At 55.0% G+C, this 15,929-nt stretch overlaps 1 protein-coding gene across 1 annotated transcript in view; it reads left to right on the top strand.

The window, feature by feature from the left end:
• Positions 1-12,135, top strand: part of vax2 (ventral anterior homeobox 2) — a gene marked incomplete at both ends in the record, with an annotated part of 39,721 nt that extends 27,586 nt beyond the window's left edge. The window contains one exon of the mRNA XM_083640342.1: positions 11,647-12,135. Coding sequence (XP_083496468.1) covers positions 11,647-12,135 — 489 coding nt within the window. The remainder of the gene's footprint in view (positions 1-11,646) is intronic.
• Between the last annotated feature and the right edge of the window lie 3,794 nt (positions 12,136-15,929).

The raw sequence follows: 15,929 nt of genomic DNA on the forward strand, positions 1-15,929 counted from the left end.
CTCCATGCGTCCAAAATTGGACCTTCGGCGTCTCAACAAGACGCTGAGGAAGTCCCATCCCGAATGCTCTCTTCCCCGCCTGTTCAAGTTGAGACAGGGGGATTTCTTACTTCCAGGGATCTGGAAGGTGCGGTCCTCCATGTCCACATGGTCAGGAGACACAGGAAATACCTGAGGTTCTCCTTCCGGGGGAAGGCTTACGAGTTCTGTGGCTTGCCATTCGGCATGTCTTTGAGCCCGCGAACCCTCACGGTGTGCGTGGAGGCAGCCGTGGCTCCCCTCCGCGCGAGGGGGATCCGCGTCTTCCTATATCTCAACGTCGTTCTCTTAGCGGCCGACTCGAGGGTCGGTGCCGCGAAACATACCAAGTGGTGACCGATCACCGGCAAACCTTAGGGTTTTTGGTGAACCGGCGGAAGAGTTGCCTCGTCCCAGCGCAGGCGGCGACCTTCCTGGGGCTCGAGCTATACTTCCTGCGAGCCTTTCGCCAGAGCGACAGGCTCGCACGGTTCGGACAGCAAGCCAAGGACGTTAGGTCTGTGCCCTCGGTGTCAGTGCATCAGTGCACAGTGATGTTGGGCCTGATGGCCTCAGCACTGCATGTGCTCCCGCTAGGGAGGCTACACATGCCCTCGTGGTCCAAATATGGTAATCTCAGGCTCCGCCTGGACTCGGCTGGGGACCGTCATCGCAGGGTTCCTCTGACAGGTCAGGCCTGGCGGGCGATGGCTATATGGGCGGACCCCCGTTACCTCTCGAGAGGTACTCGGTGGGGCCCTGTCCCGCTCAGGATGGTGATTCGCACAGACGCCTCCCTCTGGGGAGGGGGTGCGATTTGCGGGCATTTTTCGGCGAACGGCCGGTGGGAGGCTCAGGAGCTTCGCCACATAAACGTGCTAGAGCTGAAGGCGATTCGCCGGGCTCTGCCTCAGGACAAGCCCACCATCAATGGCGCCATGGGCCCATCGTTGGTTGGGAGCTCTCTTGGGGACCGCACTGCCGGACAAGTCCGCGTGCGGCCAGACTCGAAAGAGAACGTTGCCTCCGCAGTCCCCCCGGCATGCGGAGGTAACACTTCCAGCGGCTCACACATGGGCACCATGTGCTGATTCGCTCGGACAATAGGGCAGCGATCGCCCACCTGAACAAAGGCGGTGTGCGGTCGGGGGCGCTGAACCATAGCGGGGATTCACCTGTGGGTGTTTCCCCGTCCCCTTTCAGTGTCAGCGGTCTATCTGCCGGGACGGCGGAGTTACGACCGGCCTGCTGTCTCGAGGCAATCCCCGTTATACGGAGTGGTGCCTCCACCCTCGGGTGATGGAACAGGTTTGGGCCAGGGTTGGTCGCGCCTGCGTCGATCTCTCGCATCGCGGCGCGCGACACACTGCCCACTGTGGTTCTCGATCCAGGAGGACAGCCCCCGTTAGGTCATGACGCGCTAAAAGCGCACGCGTGGCCGAGGGAGGGGCTCTATGCGTTTCCCCCGACCCCCCCTGATCCGTCAGGTGTTGGACAGGGTGAGGGAACAGCGCCTCCGGCTCGTTTTAGTCTGTTTGGCACAGGCAGACATGGTTTGCGGACCTGGTCTCCCTGGCGCAAGATCCGCCCTGGGCATTGCCGGTACGGGCCGATCTCCTATCCCAGGCGGAGGGGGAGGTGTTCCACCCCTCCCCAGGCAGGTGGAAGCTAGCGGTCTGGCTCCTGAACCGGACCAGTTGCTAGCCCAGGGCTTGCCTGATAATGTGGGATGCACTATGCAGCAAGTAGGGCGTGGATCCAGTGAACTGCAGTGTGCGACCAGTTCTGTTTCCTTCAGAGCCTGCTTGACGCGGGGCAGTCCCCGCAGTCGTTTAATGTGTACGTAGCCGCGATTCTGCGTGCCATAGGGGAATTGAAGGGAGCCCCGTGGGGGCGTACCCTTTGGTCTTGCGCCTCATGAAGGGGGCGCGTAAACTGCGCCCGCCGTCGCGGTGCGTTTTTCCCCCCAAATCGGACCTGGTTACGGTGCTGGACGGGCTAACGGGTCATCCGTTTGAGCCCTTGGACTCCGCCGATTTAAGGGTTCTGTCTTTAAAGACCGCGCTGCTGCTGGCCTTGTCGTCAGGAAAGAGAGTTGGTGACCTGATTGCCCTCTCGGTGCAGCAGGCCTGTGTGGTAATGATGGGCGCAGGGTTACGTTGCGACCTAACCCGGCTTACCAACCTAAGATTATTAATGCAGCTTTAGGTCTATGGTCATAGACTTATCAGCATTCTGTCCCCCGCCGTTCAGTTAGAGACGGGCGAGGAGAGACGTTTGCTCATGCTGTGCCCCGTAAGGGCGCTCTCGGCCTATGTGGCCAGGACGCGTTCTTTACGCTTTACAGATCAGCTGTTGGTTTGCTTTGGGCAAAGGGCCCAGGGCGGACCCCTTTCCAGGATCGCTTATCACACTGGATAGTGGAGGCGATCGCGTTGGCATACTTTGCCGTGGGCAAGGTTCCCCAGGAGGGTATCAAGGCGCTTTCTACGCGAGGTGTTGCGACATCCTCTGCGTTGTTGCGCGGTGTGTCGGTGGAGGACATGTGTGCCGCGGCCTCATGGTCCTCTCATCACACTTTTGTCAGGTACTACAGTCTCGACGTGTCCGGTGCGCAGTTCGCGCACGCGGTGCTGTCGGTGGCAAGAAAGTAGTATCGTTGCCACTCTAATATGTCAGACGGTTAGGCATAAACGTTGCCATATGGCCGTGGTTCACCGGTGCCGTTCGGGTCGCCCTGTGGGGTGCTCCCGGCAGCAAGGTCGGTTGAATGGAGGCACTAGTGAGAGCTTGAGTTCGAAACGAAGTAAAACGTTAGGGTTGTGCTACAACCCAGGTTTTACGAGTGAGAACGAGAGCTCTCACTACCCAGCCTTGCTGTGTCGATGCGTCACGGGGTGCGTCGGATCTCAGCGGGCTGGAAGAAATTAGAGTGATTGCCCTGGACTGGCAGGACGTGACGTAGTCACGTGGATCCGTGTCAGTCCCAGGGGGTACCACGCCACCTACGGGTGGGTGGTCAGGTTTTAATGAAAAGTAATTTTGGAGCAAAATAACAGTCTTCCATAGGGCTGCGTTGCAGCGAAGTAGGCACTAGTGAGAGCTCTCGTTCTCACTCGTAAAACCTGGGTTGTAGCACAACCCTAACGAATTATTATCACATTGATCTGCATCACATTGGTGATATAAAGTATGATCAAATTCAAATAATCTTCAAACAATTCAAATCACCTCCATTTTGTGACAGAATCGTGTATCGTGACACTACTATTTAAACGCAACACGATTCTATGCGAAGACGATGATGATGACACGATAATACTGAAGTACTTCCTCTGCATCCCGGCTGCGGAGGAAGGAAGGAACGCTGTAAAGTCGGTCAGGATGCGAGGTATTTTTCATGCGCGTCACGTCCTGTCAGAGTGAGCGCCCAGCGCGTCGCGTCACGTCCTGTCAGAGTGAGCACCCAGCGCGTCACGTCACGTCCTGTCAGAGTGAGCACCCAGCGCGTCACGTCACGTCCTGTCAGAGTGAGCGCTCGGCGCGTGTTGCGATCTCTTCTCCGTGCTGCTCCCCTGACCCCGGCGTGCCCCTCCAATCAACGTCCCACCCGGGCCCAACCTCTCCACACGCTATACATTAAAGCTGCTCTGCCTCAGCATCAATTAAACATGGCGGTACAAGGACAGGCAGAGTTCACTGAGCCCGTCTTCTCAAGCTGCTGCAAGCTGAAGCTCGCTATGTCCATGACGAGTACGATGATGATGATGATGATGATGATGATGGCTTTGCCTTTTGGATTCTGTTGTTCTTTCAATTAGATTTTTGGTAACTTTTAGTAGAGTGTTAATAAATATCTCATAAACTCCTGTAAATCCATATTCTACTGGCTATATTTGGGCTTTTAAACATGGAAGACAGACAGTTTATGTAGCATCTGTGTTTCTGGGTGTGGAAGTGTGATCCCGGACGGCACGGTGGCTCAGTGGTTAGCGCTGTTGCCTCAGTCACAGCAAGAAGGTCCCGCGTTCGAACCCCCTGGTCCGTCCCAGGTGCTTTCTGTGTGGAGTTTGCATGTTCTCCCCCCGTGTTTGTGTGGGTTTCCTCCCACCACCTAAAGACATGTATGTTAGGGTTAATACTCACTGTCAGTGCCCCTGAGCAAGGCACTGGCAAAAAGAACTGGAGTTGGTCCCCGGGCGCTGCACAGTGGCTGCCCACTGCTCCTAGTTCTAGGAAGGCTCCTAGTAGAGGATGGCTCAAATGCAGAGGATGAATTTCCCCATGGGGATAAATGAAGGATAACGTTAGGGTTGTGCTACAACCCAGGTTTTACGAGTGAGAACGAGAGCTCTCACTAGTGCCTTAAACGCTGCAACGCAGCCCTATGGAAGACTGTTATTTTGCTCCAAAATTACTTTTCATTAAAACCTGACCACCCACCCCTAGGTGGCGTGGTACCCCCTGGGACTGACACGGATCCACGTGACTACGTCACGTCCTGCCAGTCCAGGGAATAATCACTCTAATTTCTTCCAGCCCGCTGAGATCCGACGCACCCCGTGACGCATCGACACAGCAAGGCTGGGTAGTGAGAGCTCTCGTTCTCACTCGTAAAACCTGGGTTGTAGCACAACCCTAACGTTTTACTTCGTTTCGAACTCAAGCTCTCACTAGTGCCTCCATTCAACCGACCTTGCTGCCGGGAGCACCCCACAGGGCGACCCGAAAGGCACCGGTGAACCACGGCCATATGGCAACGTTTATGCCTAACCGTCTGACATATTAGAGTGGCAACGATACTACTTTCTTGCCACCGACAGCACCGCGTGCGCGAACCGCGCACCGGACACGTCGAGACTGTAGTACCTGACAAAAATGTGATGAGAGGACCATGAGGCCGCGGCACACATGTCCTCCACCGACACACCGCGCAACAACGCAGAGGATGTCGCAACACCTCGCGTAGAAAGCGCCTTGATACCCTCCTGGGGAACCTTGCCCACGGCAGAGTATGCCAACGCGATCGCCTCCACTATCCAGTGTGATAAGCGATCCTTGGAAAGGGGTCCGCCCTGGGCCCTTTGCCCAAAGCAAACCAACAGCTGATCTGTAATGCGTAAAGAACGCGTCCTGGCCACATAGGCCGAGAGCGCCCTTACGGGGCACAGCATGAGCAAACGTCTCTCCTCGCCCGTCTCTAACTGAACGGCGGGGGACAGAATGCTGATAAGTCTATGACCATAGACCTAAAGCTGACATTAATAATCTCAGGTTGGTACGCCGGGTTAGGTCGCAACGTAACCCTGCGCCTATCATTACCACACAGGCCTGCTGCACCGAGAGGGCAATCAGGTCACCAACTCTCTTTCCTGACGACAAGGCCAGCAGCAGCGCGGTCTTTAAAGACAGAACCCTTAAATCGGCGGAGTCCAAGGGCTCAAACGGATGACCCGTTAGCCCGTCCAGCACCGTAACCAGGTCCGATTTGGGGGAAAAAACGCACCGCGACGGCGGGCGCAGTTTACGCGCTCCCTTCATGAGGCGCAAGACCAAAGGGTACGCCCCCACGGGGCTCCCTTCAATCCCCCTATGGCAAGCAGAATCGCGGCTACGTACACCTTAAACGACTGCGGGGACTGACCCGCATCAAGCAGGCTCTGAAGGAAACAGAGAACTGGTCGCACACTGCAGTTCACTGGATCCACGCCCTTACTTGCTGCATAGTGCATCCCACATTATCAGGCAAACCCTGGGCTAGCAACTGTTCCGGTTCAGGAGCCAGACCGCTAGCTTCCACCTGCCTGGGGAGGGGTGGAACACCTCCCCCTCCGCCTGGGATAGGAGATCGGCCCGTACCGGCAATGCCCAGGGCGGATCTTGCGCCAGGGAGACCAGGTCCGCAAACCATGTCTGCCTGTGCCAAACAGACTAAAACGAGCCGGAGGCGCTGTTCCCTCACCCTGTCCCACACCTGACGGATCAGGAGGGGTCGGGGGAAACGCATAGAGCCCCTCCTTTGGCCACGCGTGCGCTTTTAGCGCGTCATGACCTAACGGGGACTGTCCTCCTGGATCGAGAACCACAGTGGGCAGTGTGTCGCGCGCCGCGATGCGAGAGATCGACGCAGGCGCGACCAACCCTGGCCCAAACCTGTTCCATCACCCGAGGGTGGAGGCACCACTCCGTATAACGGGGATTGCCTCGAGACAGCAGGCCGGTCGTAACTCCGCCGTCCCGGCAGATAGACCGCTGACACTGAAAGGAGACGGGGAAACACCCACAGGTGAATCCCCGCTATGGTTCAGCGCCCCCGACCGCACACCGCCCTGTTTGTTCAGGTGGGCGATCGCTGCCCTATTGTCCGAGCGAATCAGCACATGGTGCTCATGTGTGAGCCGCTGGAAGTGTTACCTCCGCAGGCCGGGGGGACTGCGGAGGCAACGTTCTCTTTCGAGTCTGGCCGCACGCGGACTTGTCCGGCAGTGCGGTCCCCAAGAGAGCTCCCAACCAACAATGGGCCCACGGCGCCATTGATGGTGGGCTTGTCCTGAGGCAGAGCCCGGCGAATCGCCTTCAGCTCTAGCACGTTTATGTGGCGAAGCTCCTGAGCCTCCCACCGGCCGTTCGCCGAAAAATGCCCGCAAATCGCACCCCCTCCCCAGAGGGAGGCGTCTGTGCGAATTACCATCCTGAGCGGGACAGGGCCCCACCGAGTACCTCTCGAGAGGTAACGGGGGTCCGCCCATATAGCCAGCGCCTGCCAGGCCTGACCTGTCAGAGGAACCCTGCGATGACGGTCCCCGGCCGAGTCCAGGCGAAGCCTGATAACCATATTTGGACCACGAGAGCATGTGTAGCCTCCCTAGCGGGAGCACATGCAGTGCTGAGGCCATCAGGCCCAACATTACTGTGCACTGATGCACTGACACCGAGGGCACAGACCTAACGTCCTTGGCTTGCTGTCCGAACCGTGCGCGCCTGTCGCTCTGGCGGAAGGCTCGCAGGAAGTATAGCTCGAGCCCCAGGAAGGTCGCCGCCTGCGCTGGGACGAGGCAACTCTTCTGCCAGTTCACCAAAAACCCTAAGGTTTGCCGGTGATCGGTCACCACCTTGGTATGTTCCGCGGCACAGACCCTCGAGTCGTCACGCACACCGTGAGGGTTCGCGGGCTCAAAGACATGCCGAATGGCAAGCCACAGAACTCGTAAGCCTTCCCCCGGAAGGAGAACCTCAGGTATTTCCTGTGTCTCCTGACCATGTGGACATGGAAGACCGCACCTTCCAGATCCCTGGAAGTAAGAAATCCCCCTGTCTCAACTTGAACAGGCGGGGAAGAGAGCATTCGGGATGGGACTTCCTCAGCGTCTTGTTGAGACGCCGAAGGTCCGATTTTGGACGCATGGAGCCGTCCATGGCCTCCTCCTCCACGGCCAGATCGGGGGTCCCGTCGAACGTGGGTGGGCAAACTGTAGCGCGTATCCCCTGTGGAGGGTGCGCCGTAATGGGGACGGGGGAACATAGATGCTCCCAGGCATCGAGCCTGTTGGACAAGATGGTCTCTTGTGGCCAACGGAGCGGAACCCGTTCCACCACTCGGATCATACTCTCTCCCTCAATGTCCCCAAAGGAGACAGTGCACGGTCATCAAAAGAAGAGAGCATATGAACTGAATCAAGTCTCTCTGCCCGCTTCGCGCTCAGAAGAGTATCACCGTCTCATCATCGTGGATAGCGATAATGAACATTTTAGAAACACATTTCTCAAGTTAGAACTATAGAAATGATCCCTGAAATATAGTCATGAGCATATTGCTGGGCCCCGGGCCTTTCGATCCGGTGCCCTGATGGGGGGGGCGGGACGTGAGAGGCTATGCCCCCCCGCCGCATGGACAGTTCCGTAGAAGCTGTGCATGCTGGGGGAGAACTTCTTACGCAAACTCCGCCTACTGACGCGCTGTTGTATCGAAGTAACCCCCCCCCCCCTGCCGTGCGCCTTTCGCAGGCTGGGGGGACTGCGGCGGTAACGTTCTCTCTCGAGACGCACGTGGACTTGTCCGACAGTGCGGCCCCCAGGCGAGCTCCCGACCAGCAATGAGCTGTTGGCGCCATTGATGGTAGGCTGTCCTGGGAGCCTCTAGCCGAGGCCAGGCCGTAGCCATGGACCAAGGCGAGCCTTGATGCTGGGTATGAGACCCTGGGCGAGCTCCCGACCGAACTCAGGCCTTGGGCACCGAGGACGGTGGGTCTAAAGCTACAAGCCGCAGGCTGGAACTAAGCCCAGCCTTGGTGAGCCAACCGGTGGGCTTGACCTGGGCGCCGCCAACCGAGGCCAGGCCGTGGCCATGGACCAAGGTGCGCCGTACCCCCAGCCAGGCTCCCTGCACTTGCAGGGGGCACCCCAACAAGGGAGTGCGACCCATGGAGAGCTCCCAACCACCCCGGGCCTTGGGCACCAAGGGCGGTGGGCTTGTCCTTAGAGCTACAAGCCAAAGGCTGGCACTGAGCCCAGACCTTGGCGAGCTGTAAGCCCTGCTGGACACGTAGCGCCAGCAAGGAGCAGTATGTCTATTGTAGCGGAGGTATCTCGCGCCCAATGTACTTACTAGCACACAGATACTAACTACACGGGTGCACGCCAGCTATCTGCAAAATGCTATCGTTCTGTGCTAAACAGTACTAATATTGCTATCTGCACCTATGCAAGGCAGGCTAGCTTTAACACTTCTTTGAGAGCGGCCTTGGCCAGCTCTCAAGAGCTTAGCTGCGGACCAGACCGAGGGTTCAAGGCGCCTGTGCAGCGTGCTCGTGCCCAAGGCCGAACACGCACTTAACGTGCCGATTCATACTCGGCCAAGTAGTTTTACACACGGCCCATCCCCTCCCTGACCTTCCCTGCTCAGTAGCAAGAGGAAGCAGGAAGCTAACCACTAATAGCAAGCTCCCGCAGGGCGCACCCTATTAGCGGGAGTACCGCTTAAGCAAGCTAGCAAAAAGCACATGCTAAACAGTAAGCAACCCGGAGGCTAGCGAACGTGCGCGTGCAATGGTAACGTAAGCGGCAATAGCCCATCCCGAAGGGGGGGCACCAATACCCACAACCTGTTAACCCGAGAGAACAGACGTGGAAGCCACTAGCTAAGCTAGCATAAGCACTGAGAGACAAGCGTGCGCTAACACAAGCCTGCGCACAGGCCGGTGCAGCGCGTCTCTACCCTGAGTAACACAGGGAAGCAAGCGTGACCGCGAGCAATAGGCCAGCGGCCCGTGAAGCTAGTCAATCTCAGAAGAAACTCCTCAGAGGGAGTTGCAATCTAGTAGATGCTAATTGCACGAGGCAAGCAAACACTTAGCAGACAAGCAAGCTGGCTAAGATGGAGTACTGAGAGAAGCGGCCCACACAAGGTGCGGGGCGAGCTCACCTAGCTAGCGAATCGCCCAGCTAAAATCTCAGAAGCCAGTAAAAGCTACACTACATTCATGTAGGTCCCAGCAACGCCTGTTCAAATTCATTGTGCCGGTCGTAATCGGCCAACGTAGCCTCACAGCTAATACAGCACCTAGCTGTTCCCCCCTCTCTGTGTCTAACAGGAAAACGGGGTTAACGTGCAAGCTAAGCCTGCACCGTAAGAGCTGGAGTACTACACATCGCTAGATACTGGCTGCACGGGGGCAAGCTAGCTAACTAGCTAATTCACTGAAGAGCATTACTACTCTCGCTTAAGGCGCGCCCTACAAGAGGTAGCTGGCGCGAATACTTAGCACACAGACCCTAACTGCACGTGTGCACGTTAGCTATCTGTGCTACAAGGTAGTCCAAGCTAGCTGCACTGAGCAAACTAGCTAACTATCCAACGCGCGTGCTCTAAAGCCGGCGTTCCTAAAGTACCTAGCAACAGAAGCAACCGCACGAATGCATCTAGCTATCTGTGACAACTGTGCTATTTAGCCTGTTGTTCTAGTGCTAACGGTACAAGCTATTCTGCATGTATGCAAACCTAGCTAGAGTTATGAGTGCAGACCTGAGTCATGCGCTCGAGTCTAACAACGTTAACCCAGCCGGGGAAACGTTAACATGCACTGCGCGGCGGCAGGCAGTAATATAACAGTTAACTAAGGAAGATACTCTTAGCTTTTTAGATGACTTGTTTCCGACGCCGCAGGGTGAAGGGTACAGGGTCGGTCTCCGAAGCCTGCTTTATCCCGTCCACGCGAACCTCTTGAGGCGGGCAAGTTAGCCGGGACGAGTCTAGTATCTAACGCTATAATATAACTCCTTGTTAACCGTCGGAGCTTTCACAACACGTCTTCGCAGCGGGTGGAAGAAAGCGAAAGTGATTATTCCCTGGACTGGCAGGACGTGACGTAGTCACGTGGATCCGTGTCAGTCCCAGGGGGTACCACGCCACCTAGGGGTGGGTGGTCAGGTTTTAATGAAAAGTAATTTTGGAGCAAAATAACAGTCTTCCATAGGGCTGCGTTGCAGCGTTTAAGGCACTAGTGAGAGCTTGAGTTCGAAACGAAGTAAAACTTAACTTCACTCTCAAGCTGATTTCCTCACTCCTCCTGTACAGCATCTCTGCTCTGATATCATGGAGCTTCCCCCACATGTGCACTTGTAGCCTGTTAGAGCCGTGGAGTGTGAGAGAGGTAAAGTGCATCCAACGTGTTGAGAAAAACAACCGCCTTTGATCCGATGGGCGGCGTCAGGGGGATTACAGCATCTCTGTGGGTTCTGCACGGATTGATGCGTGTAGAACTGGTTCTGCACGGATTGATGCGTGTAGAACTGGTTCTGCACGGATTGATGCGTGTAGAACTGGTTCTGCACGGATTGATGCGTGTAGAACTGGTTCAGCACCGAGGTATCGCGTGTTCCTGCAGCTCTCACTGCACACACAACATGCTTCTGTAGAGACGCATCAGCAGGAGGCATCCAGGGGGCAGCAGGACCATCTTGTACTGTCTGTCTGAGAAACCATTGAAATAAAATGCAGAATAATGTCTGGATATGAGTTGTAGTAGAGCTAAAGTTGTGGTCATTCATTTCATTCAACATGAATCATCGGTACAAAATACAGTGTTAAAAACAACGTTGCAGCCAACTCATGAGTTATGAAACACTGTTGCCAGCAGGGGCATTTCAGTACGTTATACACAAAATAACGGTCAAATATACAAAAACCATTATAAAAAGCGTAAACATTTAAGCCCACGGCACAGTGGTGTGGTCGTTCAGCTTGATGGCAGCACGCCCGCTCCCACCACTGACATCCCCCTAACCACCCCTCGAATTCTTCCATCTTCTGACCCCGGTGGGGCCTGCTGTCCCAGCGCTGTGGGAAAAATAGAAGGTTGTGGTGGTTTGCGTATGTCAAAATGCCAGATGTCAAACTTTGGTATTGTGTCAACTTTGTTTCTAGAGAATCATTAGGTCTCTGGTGAACCTTTGCCACTTTGAATACTGAACACATATGAATACTGAACACATATGAATACTGAACACATATGAATACTGAACACATATGAATACTCTCTGCACACATTTTCTGCCCCTTCTGAACACCAGCTTTGGGCTGGGTTTTGATGTGGTTTTCATTGTGTTCTCCTCCTGCTTGTGTTGCCCCAGGTCAAGGTGTGGTTCCAGAACCGCCGCACCAAACAGAAGAAGGACACCACCAAGGACACGGACAAGCGCTCCTCGTCCACGTCCGAGTCGCTGGCCACCTGCAACATCCTGCGCCTCCTGGAGCAGGGGCGCCTCCTGTCGGGCCCCGCCCCGCCCAACCCCCTGCTGGGCCCGCCACCCCACGCGCCCCACGGCCCCTCCCTCGGAGGCTCCTGTGGCTCCCCGGGGCTCGGCGGCAGCTGCGGGACCCCTCCCAGCTCTCTGCCCGGGGGGACGTTCGGGCTGTCGCTGCCCTCGCTGGGCGGCACCCCGCCCTCACCGCGGCTGGCCATCCCCCCGCCGCACTCCCTGTGCTTCTCCATGCCGCTGCTAGGGGGCGCTCACCACGAACTGACGTCGGCCTACGGCTGCGGCTCCTCGGCCTTCGAGCCGTACATGCGGCTGGACAGGAAGGAGGCGGACCTGGGGGGGAAGAAGACGGTTTCTTAAGTAACACGCCCCCACCGCCCTGCCCCTAACCCACCGCCCCACCGCCCTCTCTCAGGAGGCCGGGAGGCTCGGGCGGCCATTTGAAAGAGCTTTTCTCTTCAGCCTGTGTGTTGAACACTTAACCAATGAGGCTGCAGCCGGGGGAAAGGAAAGGAATGCAGGAAGAGAAGGGTCAGCGGCCCCTCTGTGCGACGCCATTTTGTGTCACCCCGCACAGCGTTCCGCCCCGCTCCAGCTGCTGACACAAAATGGTGAAAGGACTCGATATGACACGAGACCGACGACGATCTCGCTCATTAAGGAAAAAACTAAAACAAAAAAAAACCCCAACTTGCTTGTGATTTCTTTTAAATCGTGTGTGTGTATGTCTGCAGATACTTTTGATCCCCACTCTCTTTGCAGTGGTTTAACTGACTCTTCACTTTGTCCAGTGAGTTTGTTATGAGTGTGGTTTCTTTCCATTATATAGGCCTTCATTTAATGTTCAGGAAAAAAACAAAGAAACATTTAGTTTAGACTGAGTCGGTGTGGTTTTGATGTCTGGATGAAAGAGTGATATTTCAAAGAGAGCACACATTTCTATAGAGAGGCAAAGTGACCGCCTACTTCCTGCTTCAGCACTGTACCAGAGATTTTCATCCGCCATTTATTTTCCCATAGACATTGCTTATATTGTAAAATGCTTATGAAAATAGTTTTACTCGTTCAAACCAAACGGTTCAGACATATTTAGAAACAGGAGAGACCACATAACATTTCACTCGGACCAAAACGTAAACGAATTGCAGATTTAAAGAAAACATTTTTTCGATGTAGTCTATTAAGTTTTGGTACAAGTGAAATGTTCTATGGTCTCTCCCGATTCTAAATATAGCTGAACCGTTTGGTTTGACGAAGTAAAACTATTTTTATAAGCATTTTACGAAATGTCTATGGGAAAATAAATGGCGGATACAAATCTCTGGTACAGTGCTGAAGCAGGAAGTAGGCGGTCACTTTGCCTCTCTATACACATTCCCGCACAGGTGGCCATATTCGATTTTAGCTTGTGTGCTGTCACAATATGGAAGAAACACGGGGTGGGGGGGGGGGGTATTAACGAATCGTAGCACTCTAATATCAGTCTGTATAGTGTCCAACAGTAGGTTTAGTAAATGCATTATTTGGTTTGTGTTTGTGTACGAGATCATCTGTGATAGAATCTGGACAAACGGTGCAAAAAGACATTTCTGGATCCCGCAGTATGAATATAAAAGAAAAAGCTGAGAGAGAAAAAAGCAGGTTTGTGAGAAAGCTGGTTAGACCTGTCCTCCTTGCCAAAGCATTTATGGATTAAGTGGCGCTTCGGTGATACCACACACTAATGTCCTCCAATCACTGGGAGCAAATCCAGGTCAGCTGACCCAGATTAAGTTTTTAATCTTTAATTCACCAGTGACACAGTATCTCTTTGCTGCCATATAATTGTCTAAAAAGACACTTGTTGGTTACTAGATCAGAAGATAATCTCAGGTCTGGTTTTAGGACAGGCTTATTTACTTGGTCAGCAGGCTATTGGATCGAGGAGGGCCTGATTGATATCTCAGTGAGAGAGCTTGTTTATCAGTGTGAACTTGGGACTTAACTTTGCATTACAGCTAGCCATGACTAGAACGCAACACCGCGTAGGATTTGCTGCTGTTTCACCAAATATTGTTTTTTTTAAATGTTTTAATGTTGGTCGTTATATGGTTTTGCAACAACGTCATGGGAACAGCTTAGGCAAGTCATGTTTCAACAGGTCATATCATATCTCATCCATAATCACAAAGAAGCTTAACATGTCTTTTATACAGGAAACTGTTTTAGTGCTATTTGTGTTGCTCAATATTTCCCATTTTGATGTTTAGCGATGACATTTTGGCTAGCCCTCCCATGAGACTTTACCACGGCCCATCTGGACTTAGACCATTTCCTTTGATTGCTCTTGATTGAAAGCACTTTACTTTGGTAGATTTTCTTTTTCATACATCCTCTCTTGTGGCCCAATTATGCTCCATTTTCATACGAAAGTAAATGTTTCAAAACGGTGTATAACCATCACTGCCCACACAGACTTCCATGCATCTTTCACGTGGGTATCATGTTAAGCAATACACCCACCAGTGGGCAGTAGGGAGTCAAATGTGTGAGCGTGTGTGCGGTACTGCTCCGTTTCATCCGTATCGTACGAGTACGTACCGTAGAGTACGGACAGAAGGCTTCGTCCCTATGCGTGTCGGTATTTAACGTTGAGCATAATTGGGCCTTTCGACTCTTCTTGGTTCTGAAGACACCTCTCTCCCTGTCGATCAGATTTCAGAGAATATCGAATATCTGCAAGACAGTGGTAGCAACAGTCAGGGTTTGAGGTCAGAGTTCAGTGGTAGCAACAGTCAGGGTTTGAGGTCAGAGTTCACTGTTGACATTCTTCCCAATTTAAGCACTGAAACACTGTTTGGTAACACATAATGGACAGAATGAATGCTCGCTGAACTCTTGCGATTTTCTTTCAAATACATATTGTACATACATGTTTCTATACCGCCCCCGTCTGGCAGCGTCGGGTTATAACATGTTTCTGTGTCCAAAGGAGATCAAACCTCACCTGCGATTATTACCCTGCGATTTGAAGCAGTTTGCCCTCGATTTGCGTTGGGGTCAGTGGAGCCATATCCTCCCTTTTCACCACTTGTATCCCCTAGCTGATACATTTGTTGCTTTTGTATCATGTTGTGAACCGATCGGTGACCCCGCCCCTCTGAACCCCACCCTCCCCGGTGACCCCGCCCCTCTGAACCCCACCCTCCCCGGTGACCCCGCGCCTCTGAACCCCACCCTCCCCGGTGACCCCGCCCCTCTGAACCCCACCCTCCCCGGTGACCCCGCCCCTCTGAACCCCACCCTCCCCGGTGACCCCGCGCCTCTGAACCCCACCCTCCCCGGTGACCCCGCTCCTCTGAACCCCACCCTCCCCGGTGACCCCGCCCCTCTGAACCCCACCCTCCCCGGTGACCCCGCTCCTCTGAACCCCACCCTCCCCGGTGACCCCGCCCCTCTGAACCCCACCCTCCCCGGTGACCCCGCCCCTCTGAACCCCACCCTCCCCGGTGACCCTGCCCCTCTGAACCCCACCCTCCCCGGTGACCCTGCCCCTCTGAACCACACCCTCCTCTGTGACCCCGCCCCTCTGAACCACACCCTCCTCTGTGACCCCGCCCCTCTGAACCCCACCCTCCCCGGTGACCCCACGCCTCTGAACCCCACCCTCCCCGGTGACCCCACGCCTCTGAACCCCACCCTCCCCGGTGACCCCGCACCTCTGAACCACACCCTCCCCGGTGACCCCGCCCCTCTGAACCTCACCCTCCCCAGTGACCCCGCCCCTCTGAACCCCACCCTGCCCGGTGACCCCGCCCCTCTGAACCCCACCCTCCCCGGTGACCCCGCCCCTCTGAACCCCACCCTCCCCTAGTCCGCCACAGCGTGGTTTCCCTCGTTTTCTTTTGACGCCCGTGTAGCGCAGGCTTTGTTGTGTTCAGACCCCGGCGCTGCTGCAGAAAGCCCTGTTATCTCCCTCTCGGCTCTTTGCGGCGGTGCTGCTGCAGAAAGCCCTGTTATCTCCCTCTGGGCTCTTTGCGGCGGTGCTGCTGCAGAAAGCCCTGTTATCTCCCTCTCGGCTCTTTGCGGCGGTGCTGCTGCAGAAAGCCCTGTTATCTCCCTCTCGGCTCTTTGCGGCGGTGCTGCTGCAGAAAGCCCTGTTATCTCCCTCTCGG

This window comes from Poromitra crassiceps, assembly GCF_964638095.1.
Source record: "Poromitra crassiceps genome assembly, chromosome: 7".
NCBI classification, from domain to species: domain Eukaryota; kingdom Metazoa; phylum Chordata; class Actinopteri; order Beryciformes; family Melamphaidae; genus Poromitra; species Poromitra crassiceps.